At 28.3% G+C, this 18,605-nt stretch overlaps 5 protein-coding genes across 9 annotated transcripts in view; 2 read left to right on the forward strand and 3 right to left on the reverse strand.

Moving 5' to 3' along the window:
• The window catches only part of LOC122713515 (metastasis-associated protein MTA3-like), a 3,376-nt gene extending 1,770 nt beyond the window's left edge, over positions 1-1,606 (reverse strand). The window contains exons 1-2 of the mRNA XM_043934070.1: positions 1,297-1,606; positions 433-886 (exon numbers count right to left, since the gene is read on the reverse strand). Coding sequence (XP_043790005.1) covers positions 433-474 — 42 coding nt within the window. The 5' untranslated portion in view covers positions 475-886; positions 1,297-1,606. The remainder of the gene's footprint in view (positions 1-432; positions 887-1,296) is intronic.
• A 1,203-nt stretch (positions 1,607-2,809) lies between these two features.
• LOC122713513 (zinc finger CCCH domain-containing protein 14) lies at positions 2,810-7,676 on the reverse strand. Its single transcript, XM_043934067.1, has 7 exons — positions 7,539-7,676; positions 5,441-7,138; positions 5,194-5,347; positions 4,939-5,099; positions 4,544-4,838; positions 4,332-4,461; positions 2,810-4,240 (listed from the first exon to the last, which is right to left on the reverse strand). Exons 1-7 carry the CDS (start codon positions 7,575-7,577, stop codon positions 4,015-4,017), a joined length of 2,703 nt encoding a protein of 900 aa, XP_043790002.1. The 5' UTR covers positions 7,578-7,676; the 3' UTR covers positions 2,810-4,014.
• Positions 7,677-8,241: 565 nt separating this feature from the next.
• On the forward strand, positions 8,242-10,203 carry LOC122713514 (short-chain dehydrogenase/reductase family 16C member 6). The gene is made up of 7 exons (XM_043934069.1): positions 8,242-8,397; positions 8,466-8,603; positions 8,943-9,137; positions 9,268-9,397; positions 9,557-9,674; positions 9,776-9,901; positions 10,068-10,203. Exons 1-7 carry the CDS (start codon positions 8,242-8,244, stop codon positions 10,168-10,170), a joined length of 966 nt encoding a protein of 321 aa, XP_043790004.1. The 3' UTR covers positions 10,171-10,203.
• Positions 10,204-11,836: 1,633 nt separating this feature from the next.
• Positions 11,837-17,782, forward strand: LOC122713266 (retinol dehydrogenase 10-A-like). 4 transcript variants are annotated; one of them, XR_006346473.1, is made up of 8 exons: positions 11,868-12,050; positions 14,627-14,821; positions 14,994-15,347; positions 15,439-15,553; positions 15,674-15,758; positions 15,871-15,975; positions 16,161-16,369; positions 17,645-17,782. XR_006346473.1 is itself a non-coding variant. In XM_043933529.1 (7 exons), the coding sequence occupies exons 2-7, from the start codon at positions 14,633-14,635 to the stop codon at positions 16,231-16,233; spliced, it is 921 nt and encodes a 306-aa protein (XP_043789464.1). In that variant the 5' UTR covers positions 11,837-11,910; positions 14,627-14,632; the 3' UTR covers positions 16,234-16,450. The 4 variants fall into 4 exon arrangements, 3 of the variants coding, with proteins under 3 accessions (XP_043789464.1, XP_043789463.1, XP_043789465.1); XM_043933529.1 differs by lacking the exon at positions 17,645-17,782 and having other exon boundaries at positions 11,837-11,910; positions 16,161-16,450; XM_043933528.1 differs by lacking the exon at positions 17,645-17,782 and having other exon boundaries at positions 16,161-16,450.
• LOC122713267 (OVARIAN TUMOR DOMAIN-containing deubiquitinating enzyme 7-like) lies at positions 16,596-17,878 on the reverse strand. 2 transcript variants are annotated; one of them, XM_043933533.1, is made up of 3 exons: positions 17,574-17,874; positions 17,271-17,404; positions 16,596-17,003 (listed from the first exon to the last, which is right to left on the reverse strand). In XM_043933533.1, exons 1-3 carry the CDS (start codon positions 17,830-17,832, stop codon positions 16,698-16,700), a joined length of 699 nt encoding a protein of 232 aa, XP_043789468.1. In that variant the 5' UTR covers positions 17,833-17,874; the 3' UTR covers positions 16,596-16,697. The 2 variants fall into 2 exon arrangements, with proteins under 2 accessions (XP_043789468.1, XP_043789466.1); XM_043933531.1 differs by having other exon boundaries at positions 17,271-17,878.
• Between the last annotated feature and the right edge of the window lie 727 nt (positions 17,879-18,605).

Raw genomic sequence — 18,605 nt, forward strand, 5'->3', positions numbered from 1 at the left:
ATATACATACATATATAAAATCTACCTAATGCACATTTTGATTATATTTTGTTATATTATTATCTTTTATTTCTTCGTATTATATTTTTTTTTATTATATGTTTAAATATGCGAGAGAGATCACCGCTCTCAGATCATTCTGCATCCGGTATCGAACAATCAAAGTTCACGAAAATATATAATTCGATCGACGATAGTTTCTTTCCCGGTATTACAATTTTCCAATGAAAATTAGAGAAGAGATAAAGATAGAGAAAGATCACGCCCGAACGTGATACGCAAGATACGCTCGACTTCACGAGAACAAGTTCACGAAAACATTTATCTATCGATTGATCCGCGAAATCTCTGAACGCAAATTTGAACCAACCATCAAGATCAAATATCACGTATAAGTAGCGAGATATTAAGTGAAGAAAATAGAGTACGAACCTTCTCCTTAGGTTTTTGTTCGGCGATCTTCCTCTTTCCCATCACGTAGGTTTGATATCTTGACACTTCAGTTACTCTGAATATCTGATGCACGCTTCAATTTTCACTGCCGATGTTTATCCTAACACTTGCCGCACAAGAATGATCCGTGTTGTCTCAACTCAACTACTATCTATCATAAAATAGAGTTGTCTCTCCACTACCTGCCGTGAGGATAAAGGACCTCTTGGTAGGAAGGTATGAAAATGAGCCCGTGCCTGCCCAATTCTGCCCATCCTTTTTCGCATAATTGTCCCATTTAGCCAATCGAGGGAAAGAAAAATGGAAACTCCCACTTTCTCAGTGACAAATCTAAGAGTTACTCGTCCGACGTTTCGTTTCTTCCTCCACCTTTCCGAGATCCATTGGTTGGAACAAATAATTGAACGTTCCAATATGAAACGAATCTCGTCCGCTTTCAAGACAATTCGTATCGATTAATAGGTATCAATATTATTATTATTATTATTATTATTATTATTATCATCTAACGATATTAATAACGATCTAACCTTCTATTAATAATCATAGATCGCATTACAAATAAAATGTATCGCGAGATTGTAGAAAGAAATTGTATTTTCTTTTTCCTTTCTTTTCTTTTTTTTTTTCTATTTATTTATTCAAAATCATTTCAACCATTTCGATCATCATTAATACGATAACAACGTGTACATTCGTAGAATCGCAAAGAAGAGATTGTGAAAAACGCAAACCGTAAAAACGTAAAAATTATTTGAGGGATATATACATACATATATATATATATATATATATATATATATATATATATACATACATACATATATACATATATATACTTACGATTTCTTGAAAAATGGACGAAGCATTGAGAACTTTAAAACGGTCACGTATTCTCAATGGGAAAGTTATCTCGATGAAACGATGGAGATCGCGATTACGTCTTCCCGGAGCGAAGGCAATAGATTAAAACATCGTGCTTGTATATTATAGAAATTAATCAATTCGAACGTGGAATTTGAAAGCGTGCGTGCAATTTCACGGTACACATCGGGCTGATCCCAGAAGAAAACTGAACGAAACTACGGAGAGCTACAACGAGAGACACCGTGTCAATTCGTGAGATAAGATAAGCACGGAGGATACATCCACAACGTCAGGGTATTTTCTGAAATTTTCTTATACGAGATGTTTATTACGCTCATTATATTCGAATTAAATCGATAATATATTTATTTTTCGAGATGTTATATACGAATCGGAATCTGAAAACTTCTCCTTTTCACTTCAAGTTCAATTTCACTTTCATTTTCTAATATTATTTTGATATGTTCGGTAATTAAAGAGAGACAAAGAAAATTTCATTTCGCAATGATTTATGCAAATATTTTTATTTCTTTTTCCGTAAAAAGATTCTTTTTCGAAATCGAATCGTTCTCGCAAAGATTTTTCTTCGCTTCGAGAGAAATCTTTGATCGGTAAGTAACAGTATCGTAGTAGCATTTATATAGAGTATCCGAAGCAAGCACGATCGATCTAGAAAATGATTAAAAACGGAAATGATTCGTTCGAAGAAAAAATACCGAGATGGAACATTTTCAAAGATGCGATTTTCAATTTCATTGCTGATCTACGATTTTGTATGTGATGTTTTCTTCCCTTTCTATTTATCCCTATTTATCCCCTTTTCAAAACGGTTCTACATGGTTCTATGAATCATCTTATTTGCCACTTGAGTTTCTGCCAATCTAGTGACGTCATCAAACGAAAATATTTCTAAAACTGTATTCTAACAATTATTAAAATTTTTACATTTCTTATTTGTATCTTATTTTTTTTACAAATTTTCTAGCTTCTAGTTATTCACTATTTCTTATTGTCCAATATTTGTTTCAATAATAAATATTTCAACGGATTATTTTTCTTTCCTGGTATTTTTCATAATAATGTTCGGACTTAAAGTAATAAAACCATAATATATAGATGTCAATTATTGTGCTCAGGTAAAGAAAGGTTCATGGTACCTTTATATATATATATATATATGTAGAGCCAACGCAGCAATTTAACTTAAAATGTATAGAATGTATAGAAGATATATAGCTCCATAACCATTTACAATAACAATTCACACTTTTAATATTTAAATTGATATTTAATCTCGTTTATCAAAGGAGTTAATACTGAAGTAGCATGATTAGAAGATTTAACATTTGGCATTATTTGATGATTTTATTGAAATCAATTAACATTTCGATTCAATTGCAAAGATGAAATAGGAATGTTTTTTCAAGGGAATAGAATTGTTTTAAAACTTACAGATATAACCGTGTATTTATAATCGTTTATACAAGACGTATATCCTCGTGATACCTAACAGATCGATTTTAGTGAATTTAATTTTTTAGTGTAATAAACGGATAATAAAGTGCTTGAAGCATGACTTCATTTTTTTATACACTACATTCACGTATATAATAATAATAATATAAATTATAAATTACAAGAAAAAAAGAATTTCTTTTTTTTTTAATTTCTCAACTCGAATGAGAGGAATCTTGTTGATCGAACGAAATCATATTATGACAATTACATTGCACAGCCATTGATTAATAAATAGAGTTTGTATAAATTTGAAATGAAAACAAGAAATCTCTATTTGAAATATAACGCAGAAAATGAAATCATTTATCATCTTAACTAATATAGGCGAAAAGAATGAACAAAAAAACACTTGGAAGTTCAACAATCATATTATATATTACTTGTCAAACTCGCATCAATATCGAATCAATATAATGTCTTATTGATATTTCCTTAAAGCTAGTAAAATGAATAGACGAGCCACGATCCATTCAACTGGATCGGCGAAATGGTAAAAGATAATGTCCGTAACCCATAGAGGTAGGGTAACGAATAAAATTACAACGCTTTTAATTGTATTGTTCAACAAATGCAAACCATTACTCTCTGTGTGAGTCGACGTAATTATATGATACAGATTAAATGGGAGTCGAACGTCGAAAATCCGTCCAAAGTTTGCGATCAAAACGTACACCCGTTCATTTGTACAAAGTAGAATGTTGTATTTTATTTATCGGCAAGAATACTATCGCTAACAATATGCAAAAAAAAAAAAAAAAAAAAAAAAAANTGAAAAAAAAAAAAAAAAAAAAAAAAAAAGAAGACATTACATCGTAAGAAAATATGTTCGATCGTAGTAGATAAAAGTTATGCTACTGAAAACTCTACATTTGCAAAGTGCGATACGTATACAATAAATGAAACTATAGATCTACAAACGTGTAAGATCTTTAGTAAGTAAAAAGCAAGAATCATTAATATTTTATAATCGTTAATTAGATTATAATTACATATTGATAACGCACCTAACGTAATTGGCAGTATTAATCTACTACTATATTATTGCTACTTTCGTCACATGTTTCGATTATCGTTACTAAAAATCGAATAAATCGCGACAGTATTCTTGTCAATGTGCATGACGATTTAACGCTAAAGGAAAAGGAAATTTGTACATCGTTTGTACAATAGTGTGACTCAATCTCGCCTGCGCCACGTAAACTTCGCCCTTTGACTAGACGCCTCCGCGGCAACTGGCATCGGGTGAGAATATGGACACGCTGGTTTGGTGCAGAATGGATGATACTTGCACTGTTGGGCAGGATGAGAGAATACGCATCCCAGTTTTGTGCAGGACAAGCCGAATTTGCATTTGGGATGTTTGTAAGCACACTTGTCTCCGAACTTACACGCAGGGAATACACTATAATAGGGGGAATAGATAAGTAATAGTTAAAAAAGACTGACTAATTGTGAACGATAGTGAATTAAAAAAAATTAAATAAGATAATAACCTGCACATAACGAGAGGATGAAGATACGCGCATTTATTTCCTAATGTACAATTTGGCCAGTATCTACATTTTTCTTTTGACTTATCTATCACCGTCACCGTATTCTCTGTTAGTGGTTTTTTATCTAAACCTAGATACAGAAAACAACTTTGTAATGCATTTATATTGTAGAATTTTTATAGGTCTTTAATTATTAAAACTATATTATTTACGTTTTGTTAATAATGGGTTTGTTAATAATGTACTAGACTTTAAATCCGTGGGACTTGGTGAATGGGATCTATTATAAATAATTGGACTTAATTTTCTCCTCTTTTTTGGTATCTCCTCGGTATTCTCTACGTTTTCCGTGTTACAATTTTCATTATTTTCTTCATTTCTTTCTTTTACATTTAAATCGCCATCGGTTTCCATTTCGGACACATGAAAAACAGAAGTTTCCGATTCATTCTGTGCGTATATGTCATTTTGAATTGTTGATAGTGCAAGCTCGTCATCTTCATTCACCTATAAATAAATATGTTATTGAAATTAATATTAATCGATGTAAATTCGTAAAAAATTAAAAGAAACAGAATAAATGTATAATTTCAATTTTAATAACTACCTCCATTTCCAGTCGTTCATCGTCGTCAGATGTATTTTTTTCTTTCATTAAATTATTATTATATCCATTAAGTGTAACTAAAAATTTTTGGTTATCGTCGCTCCTTTGGAATAAAGACATTACGACACCCATGTGTTCCTCGGTAACTGGTTGCGGTACATCTATAGACCGTACAATACTAAATATATTAGAGAAACAATTTTAAGTATTATATATATCTCCAAAAAAGAAGAAGAAGAATAAAAATATACTCACAAGGTTTTGATTTCGATTCTGAAACATCTGTGTTTAATTCTACTTGTATTTTTTCCATAACTAATCGCTTATTAGAATTCAGGTGTACTGATAAATTTTGACCTACGTCTCGTACAGTAGCTGGTTTAAGATGTTTTAAAGTCTGCTTCTTCTCCTGTGAAAATTTTTTTATATAAAAAAACATTTTTGAATTAAAAAACCAAAATGGAAATCTGTGACATTAATATTTATTACATTTTATACACACCAGTAAGGATGGTTCTGGATTCTTTTGCATAACAACAGATTGATTTGCCTCTGCAACTGCCCTTAATAAAAGTGATTGTGTAGCACGTTTTTGAGCCGGTTGTAAAGGTTTCAATGGTCTTGGAGTTACGATTACTTTACTTAATATTTTAGTTTCCTCAACTTCCTCTTCTGCATCGCTGCATTTATTGCCCTTTTCTAATGGTTTCAATCGTTTTCTTTCAGTCTTATTTGATGCAGATTTATTTACAGCTATAATGTGGGATTTAATAGGTCCAGAAACACCTATAGATTGCGTGTCATCATCTAATTCCTCTTCTGCACCCAAATTAAGATAATCATCGTCCTCGCTACTTTGAGAACGTCTAATCGATGAATTAAAACCACTTTTAATATTTGGTGGTTTAAAATTATTTTTCAATGGTCCCAATCTCTCCTTTATATTTTTATTATTAGTCAGAGTATCGCGATCTTGTTCTAAAGGCTTGCTTTTAAATTCTATAGACTCTTTATTTCCTAATAATTTGGACGATTTATTAATATTAGCAATACCTAATCGATCTTTAATTGTACCCATCGATTTTTCTGTTGATTTCGGTTTTAAATTAGAATTTGCTTTTTCTCTTAATTCTACATTTTTGGGAACTTTTGAATTACCCAATCGACTTTTAATATTATTAATTTTATCAGACTCGTTTATTTCACGATTTCTATTTGTACGATCTTCTATATCAAAAGTTCTCCCTCTTGGAAAATTGTTATTTCGATTATTGTCCAATCGATATTTTTCAGGACGCTTTTCATTTTGCCTATATCGACTTTCAGTATCTATCTTTTCTCTGTGTACTTCAAATTTTTTTCTGGGCGATACCATACCCAAGCGATTTTTTACAGACACGACGGATGTAACTTTTGGTTTGTTAATGCAAGACTTCAATTTTTTCGCATTATCTTCTGTCGTACTCTCTACATCTTCTTGGATTTTTGATCTTTTTGTCTCATTCTGTTTTTTCTCAGAACCATCTCTAAAACTATTTGTTGTATCCAGTGGTCTTTTTAAATTTTTAGGTAATGAATCATCAAGTTTTGTTGTTTCAACATGAGAATCTTTAGTTTTATTATTGGAAGTTTCAAAAGGTGATAATTCTTTACTTGTATTTGCATTTTGACTTTCATTTCTTTTGGACACAGGTTGTTGAGAAATATTGTGATTCGATGTATTCTCATCTGATTTACTGTCATGATTAATATTTTTTATAGATTTATCTACAATTTTATTTTGACTTGTCTCCAATTTTTGACTAGATATTGTTGGTTTTATGGTTTGTTTATGGAATGACTTATCATCTTTCATATTTTTATTGGAAGATTTTTCAATAGTTTGATTAGCAGCTTGGTCTTCCAAAAAAGAAGTTGTCGATGTCTTTCTCTTTTTCCTCTCTTCCTCTTGTTTTACAACAACTGTAGGTACAAATTCTCTCAATGATTTTTTCTTGGCCACAGTGACTTTCTGTAACTTTTTCAACACTTGGTCATGTAACCAATCAACAAATGGCGTTGTGCAATTTTCCAGAAACAAATATAAATCTTCATGCATTTGCTGGCGAGATTTTTTATTTACAACCATTACTAAAATATAATCTGGTAGTTCTTCATCATATCTTATTCCTAACTCCAACAATTTAGCACGAATAGCACTCTGAAAAAAATGAGTAACAAATATTTATTATGAAATTTGTGATATATATAAATTGTAATGTACATCTTTATAATTTTAAATTATTCCTAGCGATTTATAAAAGTAAAATAGATTTATTATTCCCGATTCTTGCTTTTTTCGACTTTTATATCCACATAAGATATCACATACGATTAATCAAACGACATATCGAAACTCACAATTTTATCACCTTCAAAATCTCAAATAACTATATTGCATAAATTATTAAAAATCGAATAATACTATCGTATAATTATAAATTATTAAATCGAATCTTGCTAATAATTCTTTAATTTTCTGCATCAGAAATTATTGAACACAACTATACGATTGGAAGAGTGTAGGTACAGTCAAGTAAAAGTATAAATGTTTCACTTACCCGCAATTGATTCGTAACTTCTATTCCGCGAATGTCCATGATGTTGATCACATTTAACGAGTGGAACGAGTGGAAAAAGAAAACTGTTGTCGAGTCACAAAATCGACGATATTATCACGGCTATTAAGGAATAAAAACATTCTCCGCCATGAAGAATCAGAATGCTTCTTTCCATAGAACAGATATTCAATCTAAATAGGAAACTCTATAACACGTTCCAAATAAATAAATTCAAGAAATTATTATTTGTTCTTAATCTTTTTATTGTTTAATTGATAATAAATCCGATATTCAACATATCATTTATGTATGTTTACATATTATTTAGAATTAAAGTAATTTTCATAGATTAAGAAATGAGTAGTTTACAATTTCATTTCTATTATGGCATGTATACAAAGTCGATAAAACGCATCTGTGTTTTATTCGTTTCATGACATTATTTACCGGGAAAATATAAATTGAATTTATATTTGTACAAAAACTAATAATTATTTTATTAATTTGGCTAACTTCAATAGTATATTTTCTTTGAATTGTTTTTTATTAAGTTCGAATAACAAGAAATATATAAATATTTTATTATCATTTTCAAAGTGAAAAAAATATGTAAAGTTTTTGACGTTGATTAATAAAACAAAAGCTATTCTATAATTAATATCATTATTGAAGATTAATCAAACAATTTTAAAAAAAAATCAAGATGTCAAGTATAAAGAATGTTTTCACCTTCTCTCATTTACATTTATTGTATGATCTTTTTGTTTTATCTATGAAGATAACTTTTGCCATGACCGTAGCTGCTTTTAAAATGGTTATACCTCCTCGAGCAAAAAATTTGATAGGAGAAACTGTGTTGGTAAATGAATAAATCATCCATAACATAATTTCAATATTTTATTTCTATCTTCTACGTAATTCTATTAGATAACTGGCGCTGGACATGGAATTGGTCGTGAATTGGCTATTCAATTAGCTTCTTTAGGTTGTATAATTGTTTGTTGGGACATAGATACAGAAGCAAATCGATCGACTATAAGCATGGTGTCAAAAAATGGCGGAGAAGTAAGAAACGAAAGATTACTTTAAAATAAGTTTAGAAAAGCAATAAAATATAAAATCTCTGATAATGAGATGAAAATGAGATTGTATAAATACAAAGTATATATATATATTTATATTTATTAACTGCATTCTTATTCTTGCTTATCCTTAAATTTTTTCAAATATATCAGCAATTAGAGATTAATTTTAATTTTCAATCTTTACGATCTTAAAATATATTTAATATTTTTTGATATTCATGAAAGTGATCAGATCAAGATTATGTTTAAAATATTTTTATTTAATTTTGAATAAAATATAATTTTAATATAATTTTAATAATAAAAAGAAATTACTTAGGCTTATGGTTTTGTGGTCGATGTATCGAAAAGATTAGAAGTCAGAGAGGCTGCAAGATTAATGAGAAAAGTAGGTGTGCCAGAAGTATCGATCCTGATTAATAATGCTGCTGTATTATATCATCGTCCTTTTCTGAATCAAGAATCAGATCTTATTGAGAAGACGTTTAATGTTAATGTTCTATCAAACTTTTGGGTGTGTTCAAATATCCATGTTCATTTATCAAATATCAAGTTTAAAAATTCAAGAATTCTTACGGATAACACTAATCATAATATAAATGTGTTAAAGAAACACTCATTTGAATTATTAATTTTTTCTACAGACAATAGAAACCTTTTTACCAAGTATGATACAAAACGGAAAAGGACATATAGTTTGCGTATGCAGCATGTGTGGTATATACGGGGTGTCCCAAAAAGTAGCGTACTGTTCCTCGAAATTTGCAATGAGAGGTTGAGAGAAATTTTCAGTCGCAAATTAACAATCTTTGAATCTATTTTTCCATTCATAGATTGTTATTATAGAATTTAAATTTTAAAAGCAAATAATTATTTCCATCACATCAATTTTTATTTTAAAGAATATGAATTTAATAAATAAATCTTTAACAGGATTGATGGATGCTCTTCACGAGGAATTACGATTGGACCCCAAGTTTAATAATATAAGATTTACAACTATTTATCCATTTTACGTAGATACCGGATTAGCCAAGGATCCAAAATATAGGTAAAGTGCGACTTACTTTAAAATATTACAAATTTTTCTCTCAAAGTTCAATTTTATGTATAATTTTCTTTTAAATTAAATATCTTAATCTATTTTTTTAGGTTCCCTTATATATTTGGTGTAATATCACCAGAATATGCAGCAAAAGAGATAATCAAAGCATTCAGAAGAAATTATACCGAATATTCCATTCCCAGATGTCTTTTTACTTTAAATTCTATCAATAGGTATATTATTTTCTTTTTTCTTTCTCACCATGTATACAAATAAATTCAAAACAATTTTAATTCTAAAGCAAAAACAGTAAATATATGATTATTTCTTTTATAATAAAATTTCCTTTATAATATTTTCATAATCATAAAGTTTTAATGCTGCGTTTATGGCTTTCAGAATAGTCCCTGAAACCGTGATGAGGTTGATCCTTGACTTCCTCGCTGACGTGGATCGGAAACGTCAAGAAAAACTTGCAATTTGTGAAACTAACACATCTTAAAGAATAATGATCAATTGTATAAACTGATATTATGTTTTATTAATTATACGTTCATATTTGCATTTTATCATGGTGTTACGCAATTTAAAAACGTAAAACATAATAAATTCAAGATCAAGATTAAATATTGTTTTTGTTAGCAAATGATACTTGATACTTTATAGCATAATTTTTATTTACTTTATATTATTTTATTTTAGTTTATTTTATTTTAATTATTATTCATTTTAATATTATTTTATTTACTTTAACAATTTGTTTAACCGTAATCTAAATTTTTTTCAAGTAGAAACAAAAATTTTTCGTTTTGAACACGTTAAAAAGAATTTCTGTTAATTATAATAATAAAAATCACAATTAATGACAGATAAATGACTCTTGCGTAAATAATAGTATAGAATTTCACGTAACATGCCATTGTCGATTTGTGATAATTCAATTTCACAGAAGATAAATTGATCAACTTCAGCGAAATTAATCATCTGGTATATAAAAAGTTAAATATCGATACTTGTTTTTGTCACTATAGACTATAAATTTCACTAAAAGATTATAAATTTCTTAAAAAATATAGGAATAGAAATAAATTTAAAAAAAAAATTGAAGAAAACATAACAGACAATTAAAATAGCAATATTTCAATCATCAAAGATTTTTTTCCAATTTAATTTTCATTTTTTACAATATCCAATTTTAATTGATAATGAATTTTTTAAGAAAAATAACTTATATCGCGTGTGAGAAAAGAAACAAAATCCAATTTTTAAAATTAACATTTATTTTATAATGATTATTTTTTATCCGCGTTTTGAGTTTTAACGTGATATTATAGGATATGTATTATAGGATGTGTATTATAGAATTATAAGTGAATTATAACGTTCTTTTCTTCAAAATATACATATCCATATTCAAATCAATTAGATTTAATTGCGCATTTGAATACAAATAAAAAGTTAGAAAAAACTTTTTTTAAATAATAAAAATAAATATAGATATTCAATCAAAATTTGTCTTATTATATAAATAGTAATTATCTTTGTGAAAAATAATTAAAATGTTATTATACGAAAAGAAAGAAAAAACTTAGTGAATCATCATCATCATCATCATCACATACATCTTTTTTGATTGTATGTGTATTATATTTTAATTATATATTATATTTTAAGAAAAAATTTACTGAATCATCTTTTTTGATTGATCGAAGTAAATCATTTTTTCGATTTTTATTTATAATTTTTAAGGTACATTTTTTTTTCTTATTATATGCGTCGTTTCTTCTTCTTTTAATAACCATCCATCTATATGATTTTTTTCCGATCATAGTTCACGATTTCGAAACTAATTTTAAAAAATAACTGTCAAAGTGTTACATCATTATTAGTTTCTTTCTTTTTTTTTTGTTTTACAATTACATTTTCTAAATTCATCTTGTGATTTAAAATAAATTATAATCATTAAATTATAATCATTAAATTTAAATATCACGTTATAGCATAAAATAAATTCTTTTGTTAAACGCTTGGCCACGAACAATTTTTATTACAATTCATTTATTCTTGAATGTAAAAAAACATGATGCAGATGAAAGGTCAAATATAAACGTGAGCAAAATCTAAATAATGTAAGTATAAAATTAATGATGTTGTTACTACCTATAGTTTATCCTGTTTCAAGAAGCCTACCTTCAGTCAAGTTCAAGCAGCAGTCGGATTCTGTTGAGTGGAGTTTGAACCGGTAGTTTCTAGTATTTTAAAATTTCAGTGTAATTTGCAATGTGTTTTTTTTTTCAAAATAACATATATCCACGATGGCTTTTATAATTGTTAGTTAACATTCATTATCGATCCATAATTGAATTACATATACAATTACAGGTAATTATTTCTTTTTTTTTTTTGCAAAATGTGTGATTTATTCTTTAATAAGAATATTCAGATTTATCAAAAAGTGAATATTTTTTTTCTCGTTACTTTGATCATTTATCTCGAGAGAGAAATTATTAAAAAAATCGTCTGATTTTTTTCTCATCCTTTGAAATTATCATTTCACGATATATACATGATAGTTTTCAAAACATTTTATTTAGATAGCTTTTCAAATAATAATATAATAGTGGTTTCGTTGCATATAGAAAATAATTGAAATAATGAATGAATGTACGCAAAAGGATTAATGTGTTTTAAAAAAATTATTAAAAAGTAAAATTATTTTAAAATTATTGATGAATCTTTCGAGTTTTAGCTAAAGTGATGAAATCAAACGACACGTTTAAGAAACTATTTTTTAAGAGTAATGATACTTTTATATATTTCTCATTTTTCTAATTATTATGGATTTGCTTATGCGCATTTACGTACAAGTTTACCTTGAAACAGGTCGAAGAATCAAGTTCATGACAAACATCTTATAGAGACTGTGTTACATGACTATAGATTCAAGGTCACAAGGTTATTCACGCATTGGTTATCAACCTTTCTACCAAAAATATGCACACGTATAGATTGAATTTTTTGTTCGTTCTTATATAACAATGTTATAAAGATTTAAAAATCTCTTGAAAAAATTTATTGAATCGATCAAATCCAAAATTCTTTATTTTTCTTCATTCTTCATTTCATTGTCTTTTTTTTTTCATTTCTTTTTTTTTTTTCAATCATTTCTTTCTTCATTATATTCTATTTCTTTCTATTTCTTTTTTTATTGCATTCTATTTTTTTCTTTTTCTTTTTCTTTTTTTTTTTTCCTCCCCCTTATTATTTCTATTCATCGAATCGATTACGAATCATTGTTTGAATCGTTTTTTACTTTCCACTTCCTAACTTACACTAACTGGATGTAATATTAGATATGGTTAAAAAGAATTCGTAACGGGCCAACTATTTCATGAATAATGAAAAAATTCAACGGGTTGAACACGGAAGAAATTTAACCGGTTGCGTTCCGTTGTGTACTAACTCAGTTTCGAATCGTGCCTTATACGTATCGTTATCGTTTAGACTTGCTTTCACGTAATACGTGTTGTGCAATATATACATTTTTTTTTTTGTTTTGATACTTGTACAAGTGCTATATATTTCAATAAAATAAAAAAAAAAAAAAGATAAATTGGAATCTATATAGCCGTGAAGAAATTAAAATTTTTTTGGAATATTTCGCACCATATTTCTTGTTATAAATTATTCCTAAGAATATATATAAAACATAGAAATTTCTCTTTTATCTTCAATTTATAATAAATTGTTATAAAATTATAATATTATGGTAATATACGAGGTATTGATAATATTATAATTATAGTATTTATCAAAATATTTTCAAGAAAGTGATGCTAATTAGATAAAAAGTTGGATAAGAAGTAGGAAATTTTGGTGTAATAAATAAAAAAAAAAGAGATGAATGATAAAAGAGTATTATTATAAAATGATGAATTATAAAAAACCAGAAGTACCGTATATTATGTCATATTCTGGAAAAATTATGTACCCGTTATGTACTTTTTACGCTGTAATTAATAGCCTAGTTTCGTTATAAAGTTATGTAGCAACCCGAAGAAAGAAAAGAAGGGTTTAAAGCGAGTGACTTTCGAGAGTTTCGGTCGAGACTTTCTTTTTCTTTTTCGATCATTCTTTCTCATTCTTTCTCAATAGTATATCCTTTGTTTATTCTTTTCATGATCCTTTCTTTAAACTTAAATTTTTCTTATTCATTTGTTTCTTTAGATTAACAAAAACAATTCAAATCTCTTGAAAAATCTCTTAAAGTAAATCTATCTTAAATTTTTTATAAAATAAATTAAGAAAATTTTTAATAACATTTTCTGGCCAATCTAGAGGAACAACATTCCATAACTATATATATAATGGATGCAGGTTAAAATAAAATTAAAATATCAAGTTAAATTGCGGCCGTGCCTACACTCTAGGATTGGGTAGATAAAATGTTAGGAAAACGAAATACAAGAATAAAATCGACACTATGGTATTTAGGCGAGCCTTATAAACTCTTCAAGAGGGGATGAAAGGTTCATAAAGGCTTCGAATTTGTTGGGTAACCAGTGGTGCTTCGATTTTGTTAACTGTGAAATCGGTCGAATATTGATAGTATTTCGAATTTCGAAACGAAACTGTTAAAATATTTAAATTAACAATCGAATAATTTTCACGTTATGTAATATCGTTACCTTACTTTCGTCGAATGAATACTTTCGCAGAGCACGAGATTTTCGTATAAGAGTACATTTATCGAGTGCCTCGCGAGTGCAATTTAATTTCTTTGGTCATCGTTCAAATCTTTATTTTTATTTTTCTACAATTTTTTTTTTTTTCTAATATTTAACATTCTTCCCTAAAACTTCGTTCATTCGATTTAACGATTTAGATTTATTTATTTTTATCTTCTCGTTTAACTTATTATTAATTTACTATTAATATTCATTATTTTCTTCTTTCAGTGTACGATGTCTTCCGTAAAGGATGATGCGGTAGTTGTAAACTCACAACTGAGACACTCTGTGTCCACTCTTTGGTTCTTCCTCACCTTCGAATTCTTAATTAGCACCTTTCTGAGTATTTTCCTGGCCATTCTCACGTTCATAAAATCTTTATTGCCGAAACCACCCAGGGATTTAACAGGAGACATAATTTTGGTAAGAATACCAGAATATTTCGGCTTCCGTTATTCCTCTCGAAAATTCTCCTTCCTTACTTACTTCGAATTGTCAATTATAAATTGATAAAAAACATATATATAAAATATATTGGATTAAAATAAAAGAAGAATCGAAATTATTTTTAATTTCAATTTTTTCTTTTTCTCAGATTGCCGGCGTTTCTTCCTCATTAGGCGAGTCTTTGGCGAGTGAATTTTTAAAAAACGGTTGTTCCGTGATTTGCGTGGACAAAGATTCGAAAACGATCGAGGAAACGGTATCCAGATTGAAGCAACGACATTTGATCGTCGAGGCGAGATCGCAGAGGAGGAACGAATCGTCGCGATCCGGATCGATGATATTCACTTACGAGTGTGATTTCTTGGATAAAGATGCGATTAGAGGGACCGTTCAAAAAGTGAAAAAAGATATTGGAAGAATCGACGTTCTGATTACTTGCATCAACGAATCGAACGAGAATATCTTCGACGCGAGTAGCAGGACATTGATGGCCCATTTCTGGGTATACGTTATTATTATTATTATTTAAAATTATATATATATATATATATATATATATATATATATATATAACGATATATTTTTTCGCGCAGACAGTTTTGACGTTTCTTCCAATGATGTTGTATCAAAAACGAGGCCATATAATTGGTGTTACTCCAATCTCATTGAACAGCGACGCTTATCATAGCTCCAGAGCGGCTATAATGTGTTAGTAATATTCGAATAATAATCTTTCATCGCTGTACTATAAATATATTTTTTATCTATTTATACAACGTTCGTACGGTATGTATTAATTTATCAATGTTTGATAAATGGCCGATACAGATTTCATAGAAAGTATGCGTCAAGAATTGAGCGAGCACAGCAGTTACTTAACATTTTTGGCATATTCTCCAATTGCAAAATCCAGGTAATAATATGTGTGGGGGTAATTTTTTAGAATTTTTCATCTATTTCAACGACTAAATAATAGTAGATTTAAATTTTTTTTCATCTGATTTATCTTATGATTGAATTTAAAGCTCATTGAAGCAAAGTGAAGAAGAAGTAAGCAAGAACATAGTAAGAGCAGTGAAGACTGATCAGTATAATGTGAGCTGGACGTTCAAACTATTGTATCAAATAGGGTATATTGAATGATTTATTTTATTTTTTACAAATCATGTAATAAATAAATATTAAAATGAATGTAAAGTTTGAGAATCAGCTATACGGTACAAGTTTTTATTCTATTTTTTTTTTTTTGTATATACAACAAAAATTAATTATCTTTTTCATTTTATTTATTTTATTATTTATTTATTTTTTTCAGTTGCATAATCTACAATGGAATAACGTTGCTCACAAACTGGATCGACTTTAACAGATGCGATTATCCCACGTGAAAAACGAGTTTTTCCTCATCCTTCTCTGGTAGAATCAAAGATTGAATAGAAGATGGTCTATGAACGACGATATAATACACAGCCTAAAAAAAATTCACTTAAAAATTTGTTTCACTTCGATGAAAAAGTAGCTAAAGTATGTATTCCGTGCGAAACAAAATTTTATTCCAACTGTTCATATGTTCTTATTTTAAATATAATTTAAAAGTCGACACAAGTTTAAGATAAATACTTTCAAAAAAAAGGACGAAAAGTTTAAAGAGTCATCATTAACATAATTACAAGATATGCAAATCTCGATACGAAAATATATATAAATTGTATCTATTAAAAAGAGAAGAATAACGTGTATCTAGATTGAATCTTCAATTCTTTTTTTTTTTTTTTTTTTTTTTTTTTTTTTTTTTTTTTTTTTTTTTTTTTTTTTCTTTTCTTTTTTCTTTTTTTTGCTCGAAAAACATTCGTCAATCGGGAACCAGCACGTCATAATGACCGCTGTCCGAGTTTCCAGTGAATAAAAGCCTAGCTGTCTCGAAGTGAGAGCTAACGTGATTGTAAAACACTCGTTTAAGCTCGTGCCTGTCGTTTATCTCGCGATAAATCGACAGATTCATGTCGTATAACTTGGTGGCCACCGTGCATTCGAGTTCACTTGCAAATGTGCCCACCATGCTCATGTAATTGTCATAAGTTTGTCTATCCGATATGTTCCATTCAGCTATCACGAAAGGCCCGTACTCGTGCCAATTTTCCTTGATGTGTTGCACGACCTATCGAATTTCAGAATTTCCATCATTTCTGATAAATAAGAAGCGTGAAAAGAAACGAAGAGAATTGATAGGAGAATTTGAAGAATTATTATTAGAATTTAAATATTATTATTATTAGGAAATGTCAATGATATATTAATCGAAATAATTGGAAATGCACTTATGATTTGATTAATTAAAATAAGTATAACCGTTTCGAACAAAAACGATTAATCGATCGAATCAATTAATTTTAACACGGTATAGAGGGGAATAAATAAATCATACCATTGAACGAAGGTATCGGTGTTCATCCTCGTTTCGCCATAAAATGTAGCTAATCGCTCGAAACATGCAATTTCCATCGCCATAAATATTATGCACGCGAAACGTGCCTTCAGTACACCTTAAACGAGCCGTACCTGTGATATAATAATAATAAAAATTTGCGTTGTTATTTGTGTTTAAAATTTTCTCTTTTAGAATTTTTATTGAATGAAATGAAATTAAAAAAAAAGAAAAAAAAAAAAAAAAAAAGAAGAAGAAGAAGTTCATAGATATAAAATGCGTATTGTATATGTGAAAATGTACCTCTTTTAAAAAAAATAGAACGCCTATTTTTATCTCTTTTAACACGTCTACGTGAACAAAATTGTTCACAGGGTATCCAATCAGTTTGTTGAACACCGGAAACGTGGATGTAGAAGTCTCCGCGGTCCAGATGCAATTCGTTTCTGAATCGATTGTACTTTTTCGCATTCTTGGGCAGCGACGAGCGACGTACACATTTATCTATCAATAAAATACATAGATAACATACATTATTTATCAATAAAATACTTAGATACATAGAAAATGATAAATATTTTTATAAATAATATTTTTAAAAAAATATATTTAATAAAATAAATAAAGTTTATTTGTTCTCTTTTTTTAAATTTCTTTGTTTAAAATTTCGACAAGTGCTTATAAGATAGTTTTTCCAATTTTATTTTCTTCTTTTTACCTTCTTCAAAGATGTGGTTACAGAATATGAAGCACCAGAGACAAGGGAGGAAAAATGCCTTTAAAAATTTTAATATATGGACTTTAGTAATGTCCAGCTTAGATTTTCTTCAATACCAAGAAAATTTGCCAGCCTAATCAATTGCTGCATTTTTTTTATTAATATTCAAGCTTGGCTCAAAAAGAGTTCTATATGTGTAGGTATATCTTTCCTTTTCTTTTTTTTTCAAATTAATTTTATGTTTATTCGCGTGTGAATAAGTTATACAAGCATAATTTCGCTAATTGACATTGTCATATTGAAAAGTTTGATCTGAAATTTGACGTTCTAATGTCTTTTTTTTTATTTCACGATGCTTGCATGTGATTGACTGGAAAATCAAATTTTCAATATGAATCACGGAATTTCATTAATATTTTTATATTTCTTTTTTTTTAATCTTATTTTTTTCTTTTTTTTTCTAAAAAAATTCTTTTTCCTAATTCTCTCAACTTCTATGAGTTTCTCGCTTTGAAATATCTGCGTATATATTTTTTTACGATATTATTCAATTATTTTTGAAAATTATAGAATTTTATAATATTTTTTCTTTAATTATGTAAACTGTTAATGGAATA

This window comes from Apis laboriosa, unplaced genomic scaffold (assembly GCF_014066325.1).
Source record: "Apis laboriosa isolate Shangri-la unplaced genomic scaffold, ASM1406632v1 scaffold23_cov150, whole genome shotgun sequence".
NCBI lineage: Eukaryota > Metazoa > Arthropoda > Insecta > Hymenoptera > Apidae > Apis > Apis laboriosa.